The sequence below is a fragment of the Calonectris borealis genome, chromosome 6 (genome assembly GCF_964195595.1).
Source record: "Calonectris borealis chromosome 6, bCalBor7.hap1.2, whole genome shotgun sequence".
In the NCBI taxonomy this organism is placed as follows: domain Eukaryota; kingdom Metazoa; phylum Chordata; class Aves; order Procellariiformes; family Procellariidae; genus Calonectris; species Calonectris borealis.
In genome coordinates, this window is record NC_134317.1 from 42,550,945 (window position 1) to 42,566,023 (window position 15,079).

The 15,079-nt window shown below is 43.4% G+C and overlaps 1 protein-coding gene across 3 annotated transcripts in view; it reads left to right on the forward strand.

Annotated features, from left to right (window-relative positions):
- TRPM8 (transient receptor potential cation channel subfamily M member 8) overlaps window positions 1–15,079 on the forward strand; it is a 50,116-nt gene that overhangs the window by 17,779 nt on the left and 17,258 nt on the right. For 2 of the 3 annotated variants that reach the window (XM_075153789.1, XM_075153788.1), the window contains exons 9-17: window positions 2,839–3,036; window positions 5,439–5,541; window positions 6,565–6,683; window positions 7,023–7,313; window positions 8,457–8,552; window positions 9,471–9,600; window positions 12,158–12,303; window positions 13,041–13,153; window positions 13,605–13,821. In XM_075153789.1, coding sequence (XP_075009890.1) covers window positions 2,839–3,036; window positions 5,439–5,541; window positions 6,565–6,683; window positions 7,023–7,313; window positions 8,457–8,552; window positions 9,471–9,600; window positions 12,158–12,303; window positions 13,041–13,153; window positions 13,605–13,821 — 1,413 coding nt within the window. The remainder of the gene's footprint in view (window positions 1–2,838; window positions 3,037–5,438; window positions 5,542–6,564; window positions 6,684–7,022; window positions 7,314–8,456; window positions 8,553–9,470; window positions 9,601–12,157; window positions 12,304–13,040; window positions 13,154–13,604; window positions 13,822–15,079) is intronic. The other variant, XM_075153790.1, reaches the window with a different exon arrangement.

A 15,079-nucleotide genomic window follows, 5' to 3' on the forward strand; every position in this document is an offset into this window, starting at 1 on the left:
TCCTGTTATTTACTGAAGCTTGCCCAGCACTTGCTATAGAAAGACCTTGCTTGCAATTGCATTTAAGCTTACGAAGTTTGTTTCAGTTAAAATTTTCTGTGCAAAATTTCTACCTCAGGCTGACATCCTGGAAAGCTTTTGGCTGGGACAAGTTCAGTTGTCTCAGTTTTTCCATAACAAATCCAGCACAAAAATGTTTGTTTCTTGTGTTTATTTGAGTAGCAATCAGAAGAGCCTTTGTCAGCCGTGTAGCTCTTGATCCTTTTTATACAAATTTGCTTCAACTTTGGTTTGGGAAAACTTGGCTTGCCCATGCTCGGTGGAGATCCGTGCTTTCTTGTAATACACAGGGAAGATCAGCTTGTGCTGGAGATACTGCAGCCCAGAGCTTGCTTGAACTGACTTGCCACGGCTGCCCCTGAGAACTGTTTTTTTAAATCTAGACAGCTGAGCAAGGCAGGAGGGCTCTGCTGACTCTGACCCCTCGAAGGGGAGGGAGCAGGCATCCTCTTCAGATAGTTGACAGGTAGGAAGAGGATGAGCAGAGGAGGCAGAAAGAAATTTCTTGAAACAGGATGTCTAAGAAACACGTAGGGAAGGGGGAAAAAGAGAAGACTTCTAGATCTGTCTCAGTGTTAAATAAGGGAATCTTATTTAATACTTCCCCCTTCACCTTGCAAGAGTGACGATGAGTGGCCTGAGCAAGGAGGGTGGGACTGAGGGAGCAAGGGGACCTGGCAGCGGGGAATTCAAAGTGAGGGGCTGTGCGATCAGGCTGCGTGGGAAGGGGACAGCAACAGTGAGGACGAGATGGCTCTACCAGCAAGAAGAACAACTCATGTAGCCTGGGCTGAAGGAGCTGGGAAAGGGGCTGGGTTTTGCAGGAGGGTAGGATACAATGAAGGGGGTATGTCAGTGTTTGAGTCAGCAAAATTGAAGCAGGGTGATATTTATAAATATCTCTCTTGAAGAGGTGATCGTGGTACTACTACCTGTTCTGACCAGAGCTATGCTGTTAATATGGAGGCTAATCAAACTGTCAGGATGACAAACAGTGTGAATTCAAAGCACAGTCTCTGTTACCACTTCACTGCTAACATTAATCAATTAGTCTGAACCACTCCGTGAAATTTCAGATCGTTATCCCAGCCTCCCTGTATGTTTCCTGGGTGTTTTGGTTCCATTCACATGATTAATTTTAGCTTTACCCACAGGTAGATTGTAGATGAATACAGATGCAGAGCTCAGTATGTTAATCAGAGGTCCTAAGATGAAACTAAAGCATCCATTCAAGTTTTAGAGCAAAGCTTTGCTGAAGGTGACATGTTGAATATTCCCGTCTCTCCTTTTAGTTCCAAATTACCAATGTTTAAGAGAGGATTTGGCCATCACTGAAGGAGCTGTTCCTATATGCCATGCAGTGTAGTTACTTAGGCAGCCTTGTGATTACAGGTACATTACGGAGACCTCAAACCCACTGTTCAGAAATGATACATAACACAGACTTACTAGCTATCTAATCAGGATGGATAAAAACCTTGTTAAATCAAATGCATAATTCCTGGGAAGAGGTTCCTCTGAAAAGTAACTGGATGATAGTTCAGTTAAGGGTTCATGCCAGTCTCTTGGCTATTTATTGGTGTTACTAGTACATGGAGACATTCGTGTCTGCCTTCTCGCTCATTTGTAGGTGAAGACATCTTCTCAAGGAGTAAATAGAATCTCTGATCAGCCCAAAGTGACACAGCAGGTTCCATGCTGTCGATGTCTGTTCTTGCCATGCCTTGATCTTAGTGGTGCTGGCCAGGAAAGACTCCCTCTTTCTCAGCTTCTGTGACTTGTGCATGGTGACAGGAATCAGCTTTAGCAGAGGAGAAGTAAAACTTTTTCAAGCTTCTGTTTTAAACTCCCTGTGAGGTAAAACATGCACTTTAGCTGGACCCTTCTTAAGAAAACCACTTTGATCTAGTTGGTGAGAAAAAATACCTTGTTTTTTCACAGACCCGCTATCCAATTGACAGCAGTAACGTGCTCACAGTTTCGATGACTCCAGGTTGATTTTTTTTTTTTTGTTCTCACAAAACTGTCTCTTCAGATAGCTAATAGATGTTATGTCTTTCCAGTGGTTGATGATAACTCGCATTGACTCCTTTTGTACAATTTGCTGGCAGACAGCTTATATTCTGGTGACTGTGTTCTCAATGGTAGTGATGCAAATGAAATAAATGTCTCCTGTTGTGGTCTTTGCAACAGGAGGGCTAATGGTCCTTCCATCATTATTTCAACACTTTTTTTTTTCTTGCTGATAAGCAGTGTACAACATTGCTGTGTGAGAAATCACATAAATAGCTACTTGGAGACATTCAGTATCATTGGAGTTCGATGTTCTCGTGATGCTACAAAGTGATCTCTGTTTAAAAGACTGCTGTTTGCATCTCCAGCAAATAAAGCCCTTGTGCTCAGCTGTGGTGTTACCTGAACAATGCTGTGCCATAAAACAGCAGTGACTGTAGCTAGGCAGTGTTGTAATGTGTCTGAATGCCATTTCCACTTGGCAATTTTCCTGATCTATTAATCAACTCTAAAATTTGGCAGATGGTGATTTCTGTCCCTCAGTTTCTGTGGGGCTCTTCACAGCCCTCTGTCATTAGATGAATGCTGTTTTAAAGAGGTGTCACTGGTAAGGTGTCAGGGGGTAGTGATAAAACCATGGACCATGGTTTTCTGTTTTTTTTCGCCTAAGTCAAACCTACAATCTCTAGGCTTTCTTACTGAATAATAGGCTCTAATAACACAGTCATGCTTCAACTGATCACCTCTCCCTCTTTGGCTTCCTAGTCTATCAATGTGGCCATCAAGAGTAAGATTCCCTGTGTTGTGGTGGAAGGCTCTGGCCGGATTGCTGATGTTATCGCTAGCTTGATGGAGGCAGAAGGCACTCTTGCTTCTTCATGTGTCAAGGAGAGTTTGCTCAGGTATCTGCCTCGCACCATTTCAAGGCTCTCGGAAGAGGAGACTGAAAGCTGGATCAAATGGGTAAGTGTGTGCTACTGCAGGGAGCTAGCGAGGCTGAAAGTGGGAGAAGGGCAGAGGAAACAGGAGGTCAGGAGCAGCCAGAGACTTCCACATCAGGGATGTTGCTGTCTGGTGATACCTATAGGATGTGCGGGCCTCCTTGCCATGACATATCCCTGAGGTGTGCGTTTAACAGGATTTAAAAAAGAAAAATTGCAAACTCTTCTCTTTTATAGGGATTGGAACAAAAGGGGCAGGGAATCACATTATTTTGGAAAGGCAGCGCATGTCTGGGTTTAGGTCTGGACACAGGAGAGCTAAGGCCAGATGTTTTGTAACGGTCTGCTCCCTGGATGCTTGCAATTCCTGCTGGATGTGTCTCTTGGCTGATGTGCTGGTTGGTGTAGCAATTCCCTTGCATGCTTTTTGAAGGTGGAGAAATTAGATATTTGCTGAATCGGGCCTTGCGCTGCTAAATCCTGCTGTATTGCTCAGAGACAAAGGGTTATCACTGCTACCCCATGGACTTTCAAATTTTAGCGAATCTACTTCAGGATTCTCTCATTTGTTCCAAAGTTTTTGCCTGTCTTCCTGCATCCCTTAAGATATCAGGCAGGACAGACTGGGAGCGGGGCCTTTAGGAGTAGGCAGCCTATTGACTATTGCTTAGTCAATATTTCATCACAGCAGCATCCCTACCCCATCTCCATTGGGACACTGTTGCTAAATAAAGCGTTGACTTTCTAGTACTGTGTACATGGGATGCAGTTGAAGGTACAACACTGTACATACACCAGCATCTTCTTTTGCTTTTCTTTGCCTCTTTGACCAGAGATAGAGCCTTCAGGATGTAATCACCATTGTGATCCCATATGTAACTTTATTTCGAGAGTGTTTCCTGGAGACTGGAGAACTAAGGAGAGCATCTGCTATCTCGGGTTGCTTGGGCCAGTCTCAGGAAACTGCTGTAACTCTCTGGTTACCTGAACTTCAGATGGACCTGGTTTTAGATATACTTCTGCTCTCCTTAATAGGAACAGAAGGAAATGGAGCTCCAAAAAAATCTCAATGTTCTGTTATTTTTCCGAAGTCTTAGTTCCAACAACTCCAACTCACTGAACAATCCATTAACTTGAGCTAATTGACTTTCTCAATTAACTGCCCAATGCTTTATCCTGGGGTCTGATTCCGTTTTCCTCTCTTGGTTAATTATCTCCTACCCGCGCTCACAGTGGGGAGCAGGGAGTGGGGAGTGATTGCATATTCAAACCTCAGTCAAAGTTCATAATGGCGGATGGAAAATGTTATATTGCTTCCTGTACACTTAAGGCCCCTTCTCTCAGCTTTCTGCCCCGCCTTTAACATTTTTTTTTAAATTTTTTTTATGAATGTACCATTGCAAGTTGTTTGCAGGCCCTGGAGAGGAATTCAGACACTCAAACTCCTGTGTGTATTTTCTTTGATATAAACCTAAGAAAGCTTCTGCTTCTGCTATTGAAGTTTAAGGAGCTATTGTTTCTGGTAAGGCCTGAGTCAAAACTCTTGGTCAGAGCTTGGCAGAGTGAGTCCATGGAACAACCTGCAAGTTCCACTGGGCAACCTGCGCCACTTGACCCTGTTTTGAGCAGTGGGATCTCCAGAGGTATCTTATAACCTCAACAATTTTCTGCTTCTTTATTAAGAAGCTTACATGAAAAAGGGCAGGAATAGGGCATGGCCTTTTGCAGAGACAGTCCTGCAGAAACCGAGTCTGAACTCACACTTCGAGCCTGGAGGCTGTGGTGTCCAAACCTGAAGAGGAGGAACTGCCCTCTGAGCCTCTGGTTTCCAGAAGGAGCTCTGCACTGCGGAATGCGGAGCTGCTGAAGGCAGTTTTCCCTGTTTGGGAAACAAGGCCACAATCTTCACAACTTCTGCTGAGCTGCCTTGGAGTGTACCTCTTCCTGCAGTCAAGAATGGCTAAGATTTGTTTTCTATGTCCTAGAACGAAAGTAACTTTGTAAGGCTTGGTTATGTGAGAAATGATCTGTTTTTGACAAAGCACAAGGAGGTAGAAACTGTTCTTTAATAAACTGCTAGACATTTGTTGAAACTTGCACTGTCACAATCTTTTTTCTTTTCTTTATGAGTAGTTTCTAATTACTGAGATTATATCTTTTTGGTTATGGTGTTCTGCATAGAGGGAATCACAGTTATTTGCTGTATGTTCAGAGGATAATTAATCTTGTACTTTGGTGACTTTAAAATAAATCTCATTTTCTACTTCTATCTGGACTTGATTAAATTTTAACTGTATGTAGAAATAGGACTGATGAGAAGCAGCTTTGCTGCAATGTGAGGAGAAATTTCCTTTAAAGATGCTCTAGGAGATCAACTACTAAACAGCCTAGATTGCTTTGAAATGAAACTTTTCCTTTTTGTAGATCAAAGAAGTCCTTGAGAACCCTCATTTACTGACAGTTATCAAAATAGAAGAAGCTGGAGATGAAATTGTGAGCAATGCCATTTCTTTTGCTCTGTACAAAGGCAAGTAATTGTTTTTCTTGGGTTTCTTTTTTTGGTTGTTGGTTTTGTTTTGGTGGGTGTGTGGTTTTTTTTTTGTTTTTTTTTTTTTGTTAAAATACATAGAAAAAGATGGCTGTTTATTTTCTAGAACAGACTTCCCTAGAGCAGTGCCATCTCTCTAGAGTTAAGCTCCTGCCACAGTGCGGAGCTTGTCTTCATCTGAAGTGGTGCAGACAGCCTACAGCAGCATTATGAGATCTGTTAGTGTGGGTGAGATCAAAACCCAGTCCAGATAATCGGGAAGGCATTCAGCAGAGCTTTGGGGCTGCTGGGATAGCATCTCTGAGAGTAGCACACAAGTATCCAACACAACAGGGAGTCGGGAAGCCAAGCAAAGGATCTTTTCTGGTTATACTGCAGAAGTGGATTACTCAGCATCCTGCAAAGTAAAATCAAGTATCTTTGGTATATGTGGATTGAAGAGGTTTGACTGGCATTCAGCAGGGAGAGAAGTATCCAATTAATTAACAGTCAATGTGCAGGGCTGCTTCCTAACTCTTTCAAATCCCAGTGACTTGCTACTGTGAGTAATTCAGACCTGGGCTCTCTACTACTCCAGCAGAGCACAACTGGTACTCAGGGAAGGTTGCTGGGCTGACCTCATTTTCCTATCTGTGCACGAAGAAAGCCTATGAACATTGCAGCTTCTTATGACGCTTCTTGTGGAGGGCCCCACTGGGAATCCTGCAGAATTTCTTTTGTGTAGTTGATGCAGGACACTGAGGAGCCTGAAGGAAATGTTGTGCTGATTTTCGTTGATGAGGTGCTCCTAGCAGCTCGTTTGTGGCCTATGTTGGACCATAAATAATGTCTCTAAGCCTCCAGCATCCTCTAAAACCCCATCAGGAAGATGCGCATGAGTCTGGGGAGAGACACTTGATAGGGGTCTTGTCAGGTAGAGTGTGAAAAGCAGAGACAAATAAGTATGCCAAGAAGCTCTTCTGTCTCTGGTCTTTTACCTAGAGGATTGTTCCTCCTCTGCAGCTTTCAGCACCAATGAACATGACAGAGATAACTGGAACGGGCAGCTGAAGCTGCTGCTGGAATGGAACCAGTTGGACCTGGCCAGTGATGAGATCTTCACCAATGACCGAAACTGGGAGGTACAGACCACTTCTGTCTGAGTACAGTGACATGGGGCGGGGGAGCAGTGGGAAGAGAGACACCAAGAGGCAGCCACTATCTCAGCACCCCGACCGCTGTGATAGTAAGAGTGTCTATTCCTCCTTGCACTGACATCACTGATGGCAAAGGTTATCCGCCCATGCCAGAAGTACTCTAGGCCATCCAACGAAGGCAACTGCATGCAGAAAAAAACTGATTCTGATGAAAATGTGGCAGCATGAAGGAAAATGTGTCAGTTAGCCACATGTGTCAGGCCCTTAAGTAAGCTTTACATGTCTCGCATGCTCCCTAATATTTGCTTTTCCATTTCTTCCTAGTCTGCTGACCTACAGGATGTCATGTTCACAGCCCTAGTGAAAGACAGGCCCAAATTTGTCCGTCTCTTCCTGGAAAATGGCTTGAATCTGAGGAAGTTCCTTACCACAGAGGTCCTTAGAGAGCTTTATACGAACAACTTCAGCAGCCTGGTGTTCAAGAACCTGCAGATCGCAAAGAACTCCTATAATGATGCACTCCTCACATTTGCGTGGAAGATGGTTGAAGACTTCCGAAAAGGTCTCAAAAGAGATGACAAAAATAGCAAGGATGAGATGGAGATACATCTTTCAGTAAGTGATGAACAGTTTGATTCCACTGAGCATCCCCTGAAAGGAAAAAAAAAAAACAAAAATTATGTTTTGCTTCTGGTATAGCAGGATTTGCTTTAACGGTCTCAGCCTTGTTTTACATGTAACATACTGCCCCATTTCATAAATGCATGTAAGGGTCATTTAACTACAAGAAAAATGAGTGAGTTTGTTTGGGTGTTGAGTTAAAATATTTTCTATTAGAGCAATCGATGCTCTAGTTATGCTTGTAATTTATACCAATATAAATTCAGAGTCTGGTACAGAAGTGCCAACTGGGTGTGAGGAATTTGGGCTCTTATATTTTGGTACAGACTCTTGTATCTTTAACCTTGCTTGTTGCAAGGGTGTCAAGCACCTTCTGGACTTTATTTCATTGTCGGGTAGAACCAGACTTCTTAGTTATCACAGCACAGTAGGTCCAAACATCAGATCCAAATCTGAGTTTCAAAACTGGAGCTCAGGCATCAGATAGGAAACTTTTGAAATCAATTGTTGACTTCAGAGATGTAATACAACACATATGACATGCGGGGGAAGCTTGGTTTGAAAATGCTGGTTAGGTTTGAGAGTTTCCACCAAAGCTTGTGGTTCTTAAAAGTTTTGTTGCTCAGGAGTCATTTTGTGATGGCTTTGCCATCTCCAGGTGCTAATTGCTCTAATGCAAAGAAGATGACGGTATAGAAATTCCTCTCTGTTTAAGTTTTTGTGAAGTTCAGCGTCCTGCTTAAACACAAAAGGCATATTGGTATAAAGTTAGTATTCCTTTTAGAGGATGTTAATCTGTGTTCTCTAAACACAAGTCAAGCTGTGAATGAGGCTATCTGAACTGCATGGGTTAAAGCACAAAAAAGACTTTGACCCAAATGTCCTTTAATGCCAACTTTAGGAAAAACAGGGAGGCTGATTCTTCCACATCAAATAGGAAAATATAAGGCTTTATATATATATAAATATAAAATATAACCAAACTTACATTAGTGCCAGGCAGCCGACAGAGAGGATCGGTGGGCTGGCTGTCAAAGGAATAAAATATGAAAACAGGAGAGTGGCAGGCTAGGATTTGTTCCAGTTGAAAACAGTTTGGTGAGTTTAGGTCTGAGGAGTTGTTGCTCTTTCTTTCAGGATGAGTGTCCTATCACAAGGCACCCGTTGCAAGCTCTGTTTATTTGGTCAGTTCTTCAGAACAAGAAAGAGTTGTCTAAAGTAATTTGGGAGCAAGTAAGTTGAATTCTCCTTTATTCGTCTTTGCAAACAGTACAGTGGTGTTCTTTGTCCTTGGTTTGTAGGCCTTTGAGCCCTCTTTGAGGGCTCTGGATCCATCTTCAAAGACAAAACCACAAGAGATAATTGCTAGATGACTCTGTATGTAGGTTTAATATTACCCATTTTGTGTTTGGGTGTGGATTTCATACTTTCTTTTCCTAACGTCATGTGTGAGTCAGCAGTCCAAGCTAGCGTTTACCTATGGTTGTATGTTCTCATCTGTGTTCAAGCTTGGATGCTGAGTTCCCACCCTTTCAACAATATGGATGTGTTCTGATCCCAGGTATTTGATTGAAATCCATTTCTAATTTTGATTAGACAGTATATTTAGTGATGATTGTATCAAATACATAATTCGCAGGCTGTACATGTGAGGTTAATGCAAGCAAAGCTAATGGATGCTCCTGCTCACATTGGTCTTTGTGTCTGAAAAAGAGTGCTTCTTCCCTGTACGTGTGGATGCACATTAGTCTGCGTGTCCAAAACAGAGTGCTGCTTCCCTGCATGTATAGATGTTTTGAATGGAGCAGACTAACGTAGTCTGGGCAGTTCTGGGTACACCCAACTGGTCCAGACTGGTGGACGGTGAAAATGGTAGTGTACCTCGTGACAGAGCAGACCCTCTTTTGTGAATCTTCAGCCAGAGATGCAAAGCTGATATTTAACTATTAAACACAAGACCTTTTCAGACTGGTCACAAAGTTGTTATCAAACCAGTACACTGATGGTTACCATTCGTTTTGTGGAACTGGATCTTCATTTGACAGTCTTGACTGGGAACTGAGGAGCTGCAAAAAAAGGGGTATAATTTTTAAAGAATATATCTAATTCCCTTCACAGAGGGCTTTGCATCACTTAACTCTCTCTCCATAGACCAGAGGTTGCACTTTGGCAGCCCTCGGGGCCAGTAAGCTCCTGAAAAGCATGGCGAAGGTGAAGAATGATATAAATGCTGCTGGTGAGTCTGAGGAACTCGCTAATGAGTATGAGACAAGAGCAGTAGGTAAGTGCCTTCTTTAAGTCCTTTAGAAATTTAATAGGAGGGGTCAGAGATCAGGAAATTGTTTCCTTTCTTGGAACATTACTTGTTTTAATGATCTCCAGGTCTGGTGTGTACCAATGATTGCATAGTGATGTTTTTATTTTGTGCAAAGCAAAACTGATAACCCTGCTGGTTTTGTTCAGCAAAATGCAAGGCAAGATAATTCATTCAATTTGCCTGAAATGCAGAAAGCACAGAAATCCAGCCTGAATTTTAAAGAAGATACATGACATCTCAAAAGGAAGTGGAAAGAAAACTTTATTTAGAAAACTAGATATCCAGCATTAAATGCTTCCCTTTAATGTCAAAATGTGTTTTTACTGCTTGGAAATCTCTTCCACACCATCTGTTCCCAGTAGAAGCTGTGTGTCCTGTCTGAACAGCTTGCCTCCAAAAGTGGGTGTTGTGGGGTTTTTTGGGGTAAAGAATCCCTTTCATTGGGAAGAAAAGCTACCTAGCTCTAATGGCAAGGCTGAAGAAGGGTGCCCAGAAATAGGAAGGAGAGCATAGAATACGAGAAGCTTTCTGCATGAGTGCTGGTAATATTCAGGTTGAGAAAAGCCACCCTTCGAATTTGCAGGAGTTCTTTTGGGATGTGAGAATAAATTGCAGGTAAAAAGTGGATTGAATTCCTAAATTCTGAACTGCATAATCATACACCTTCCTTAATCTAGGATGACAAGCAATACTGTCACTTACAGAGAATGCAGATCTAGCTCAGTTATTTTTCTTCCTTTGTATGACCTTCAGTTTCTCCTATTGCAAGGACTGTGAATAATCCAGAATTGAGCGCTGCATCTCATGGGCTGAAGTGACCAATAGTTTCTTGTTTAATGAGGGTAATGGGTGACAGGAGAGTAGAGGGATGTTGTTCTTTTTTAGGACTTCCATTTCCTGAGCAATAATGCTGATGTTTCCTCAGTGTCTAGTTATCCTGCAAATTATTCAGAGAAACATGCAAATGAAAGCCAGCACAGCTGGCAGATACCAGGGCAGGGATTAATTTGTAGCACCCACAACTTACAAATTCCAGCTTACCTGTGGAGCACCCTGTGGAGCAGGACCTCGGTTCCTAGACTTAGAAGGAAATACAATAGTGTTGCCTCTGGGGCCTTATTGCAGGTTATAGCCTTGTTCTCTTGCCTGATGCAGAAAACAGTGGATCTGTAACTGCATTGCTGCCCAGCAATCTGCTGTCATCACCGCAAGTCAGATTAGGTGACAATTAAAATGCAATAGCCCTGCAGGTTGAATAGGGAAACCATAGAAACATTGATGGAAAGGCTTCTGGAGCCTCTAGTCCAATCTTCTCGTTGAGGTGGTGTTACCACCAGGACTAAATCAGTTCAGTCATGGTTTCATTTAGCCAAATCTTGAAAATCTCCACAGATGGATATTGTTTTATTCTCCTAAAAGCAGACCATGTTTGTTCCTTTTCTGGGGCTCATGGAGGCTAGATTGACCTGTGGAACTTCTAGCTTTATTTTTATTTGTGTATATAGCAGAATGAATACAAAGCTATTTCACTATCTACTAAGGAGCGGCACAAAGCCACACTGAAAATATCTTGCTTGTTACCAGAAAGTATCTCCTACTTCACGAGGCGAAAACTGTTTAAACAGACTTTCTTAAAAGTATCTGCATCCCTCAGGCCTGATTATTTAGCACGACATTTAGAAGTGAACAGGTCCCATTGGAGTCTGTCTATCAAGATCTATCTGCATATTGCAGTGTATGCGGCAATACCAGCCAAAAGTGTCGCTGTATTTGTGCATCCTCGCAGTCATGGTGACACAGCCGTTTGTGAAACGCCTGGGAAAATGCACTGTTGGAGAGATGTGAATCTAGTGAAGGCTGGTGTGTTTTCTAAGAGGCTGCATCGTTCTTCAGGGCAGTTGTGCTCTGCCATGGATACACCAACAGAACTGCCTTCGAGTGGGAAATGTCCAGAGCTGGAAAGAGAAATAATTTTTCACTCTATGTCCATTGTTAGGGGCAAAAATCTATGGGCAGAGTAAGATGCTTGTGACTCTTCTAGAAAACAACTATGTTTGCAATGTGTTTCCCAGTGAAAAAGCATCAGATTCTGCCCTTGTTTTGCAACCCTACTGTTGCACTGAGACTGACTATAACTCATTAGATCAGTGCTAAATGAATGAAAAGAAGATGAAACCAGCGGATATACTGAGTCATTTGAGTAGGAGAAGTTCATCTTTTTTTTACCCAATTTTTTGGTGGCAGAACTCAACTTAATGCTATCTCTGTGTGAGCTGATTTAGTATTACAGTTTTCCATCCAGACACGAATTCTGTATGAAAGCTTAATACATGCAAGTGGGGTTGTAAAGCAATGCACACGTCGTTTTACCGTGCTGAAAATGTGGAAAGAGTTCTTGTATCTGCATGCTTTAATATTATAAATGTTATACTTTGGAAGTCACTGAAGACAATTGCATCCAAGTTGGTGGGAAATTGAGCCTGAAGTTGGAGCTCAGTGTGGGGCTGCCTCTTTCCTCCAGAGCTGTTCACCGAGTGTTACAGCAATGATGAAGATCTAGCTGAGCAGCTGCTGACCTACTCCTGTGAAGCCTGGGGAGGGAGCAATTGTCTGGAACTAGCAGTGGAAGCTAAAGACCAGCAGTTCATTGCACAGCCAGGGGTGCAGGTAACGTCAGTGAAAAGAAGGTGCTCAGATTACTGTAATTCTTCCGATCTGGGTAGTTTTAAAAAAAGTGAATATTCTTGCTATGAAAATGCTACGTCCACGTGAACAGTCTGTGAAAGGCCAATGCTCAGACACTGTCCTCGTGGAAGTGAGAGCCTGCGGACAAGGTTTCCCAGCCCTGTGAACACTGAGCTTTGCATGGCGGCAGCGTAGCCGTGTCCCGCAGCATGCTCACGGAACCAGCATCTGCAGTGCTGTGAAATGCATCCCAGAGACCACTGACTGTGGCTAGTGGGGGACAGGGCGTGTGGCTCCTCTTCTTCAAATAGGAGGTGGCTGATTTGCTCACAAATGCCAAGTCAGGAGGGGAAGCCTTGATTTAGAGCTGTAAATCATAATGAGCTAGATGATAAAGACTGCCTGAAGTAACTTCTCCTTGGCACAACTCGCATATATGCACAGTGTGGATACCAGCGTAAAGTGCCTTATAAATCAGGTCAAGTCCTGCTCAGCCTCACTTTGAACTCCTTGTCAGGTAGATTGGAAGATGGCTGGACTAAGGAACCAGCACACTGTTACTGATGCAGAAAGTTTTCTGTACTGTTGAAACAGGAATCCCAGTTATTTTGATTGAAATATCAAAGTTCTTTTTTTCTAAATCAAATGTTCTCTAATAGCATTCCTAGGTTATTTTGTTGCTGCTAGAACAAATGAGGATATGTTTTTCTTCTCTGCAGAATTTCCTTTCCAAGCAGTGGTATGGAGAGATTTCAAGAGATACTAAGAATTGGAAGATTATACTGTGTCTGTTCTTTTTCCCTTTAATAGGCTGTGGTTTCATCTCGTTCAGGTAATCAACTGGCTTCTCATTAGCAGAAGTATGGCAAGTCCATTCAGGTTGGAAGGCACCTCTGGAGATCATCCAGTCCAACCCCCTGCTCTCATAGCAGGGTCAGTTAGAGCAGATTGCCCAGGACTGTTCAGTTGGGTTTTGAGTATCTCCAAGGATGGAGGCTCCACAGCCACTCTGCGAACCTGTTCCAGTGTTCAGTGACTGTCAAATAAAAATATTTAATGGCTGAATGAGCTTTTGACAGATCCCATCCTCACTCCGATCTGGAGTTAAGATGTGCCAATTTACTTGTGTGCCTGAAGTCAGTGGATGCAGAAGGGCATTACCTTTAAAGTGATGTCCTGTGCTAGACTTTGTACCTTTCTAATTTTCTCTTTGACAAATAGCACAAATGTTTCCAGGCATAAAATCTATGCTTTGAGACCTTTTCCCTCTCTTAATTCCTCAGGAAAAAGCCTGTGGAGAAGAGTAAGAAACTCTTCTTGTATTATGTGTCTTTCTTCACCTCCCCCTTTGTGGTCTTCTCCTGGAATGTCATCTTCTACATCGCTTTCCTGTTGCTCTTCGCCTACGTGTTGCTTATGGATTTCCAGAAGGAACCTACCGTCCTGGAGATCATCCTTTACGTGCTGGTCTTCATTCTGCTTTGTGATGAAGTGAGACAAGTAGGCAGCGCTTGCAAACCAAAAATGTTTAGTGCTAGATTAAAAGCCTTGTGGTTTTTCCCCTCCCTGTAGCGTGAGGCAGTACAGGCTGCTTCTAAGTTACAGGAGAACCACATCTTGGTAGATACATTCAGGCAACTGAAGGCACAATGGATATTTTTTAATTTTTCCCCCCTGATGTTTAATTCCTACTTATATCCCAATAGCTGCAGTGTCCATGCACCAACAGGAATGCGTATTGACTTCAAGGCTGTGTGGATAAGCTGATGCCAGTGGAGATATTTCTCCAGAATACTTGGCTTGGATTTCCAAAGCAGTTGAGAATAGGAGGTTAGATTTAACACATTTATCTGGATATATATGTCTAGATATATACGTCAAATGATTCCTGTCTCTCTTCACCATATCCCACCTTTTTTTTTTTTCCCCAGTGAGCAACATATCGTTATGTATTTCTGTTTATCTTTTAATCATAAATACAGTTTTTGCTAGTTTCCCGTAGTCCCAAGGACCAGCGTTGGACTGCCTGCATTGCTTGTGCTGGTGTGGTGTGGGAACAGCATGCGGGACTGCCTTTACAGCCAGCCACATAGTTGATATCCTTCTCACTTCATATGTAAGGGGACATATGAAATATGTTGGTTTTCAGGCAAGCTGGTCTCTACCAGTCAGCGTTCAGAATAGTGGGAAGATGCTGGGGAAATTGGAAGAGAAATGGGCGTGTGGTTTCAGTGCAGTGCTGCTTTCTGTTTGTCCTGTAGGGCATTAGTCTCCACATGAGTGTTTGTGGGTGATCTGCTGGTTGGGCGGGAGTGTTGATCTGCTGGAGGGTAGGAAGGCTCTGCAGAGGGACCTGGACAGGCTGGATCGATGGGCTGAGGCCAATGTATGGGGTTCAACAAGGCCAAGTGCCGGGTCCTGCACTTCGGCCACAACAACCCCAGGCAACGCTACAGGCTTGGGGAAGAGTGGCTGGAAAGCTGCCCGGAGGAAAAGGACCTGGGGGTGCTGGTCGACAGCCGGCTGAACATGAGCCGGCAGTGTGCCCAGGTGGCCAAGAAGGCCAACGGCATCCTGGCCTGTATCAGAAATGGTGTGGCCAGCAGGAGCAGGGAGGTGATCGTGCCCCTGTACTCGGCACTGGTGAGGCCGCACCTCGAATCCTGTGTTCAGTTTTGGGCCCCTCACGACAAGAAGGACATGGAGGTGCTGGAGCGTGTCCAGAGGAGGGCAACGAAGCTGGTGAAGGGCCTGGAGC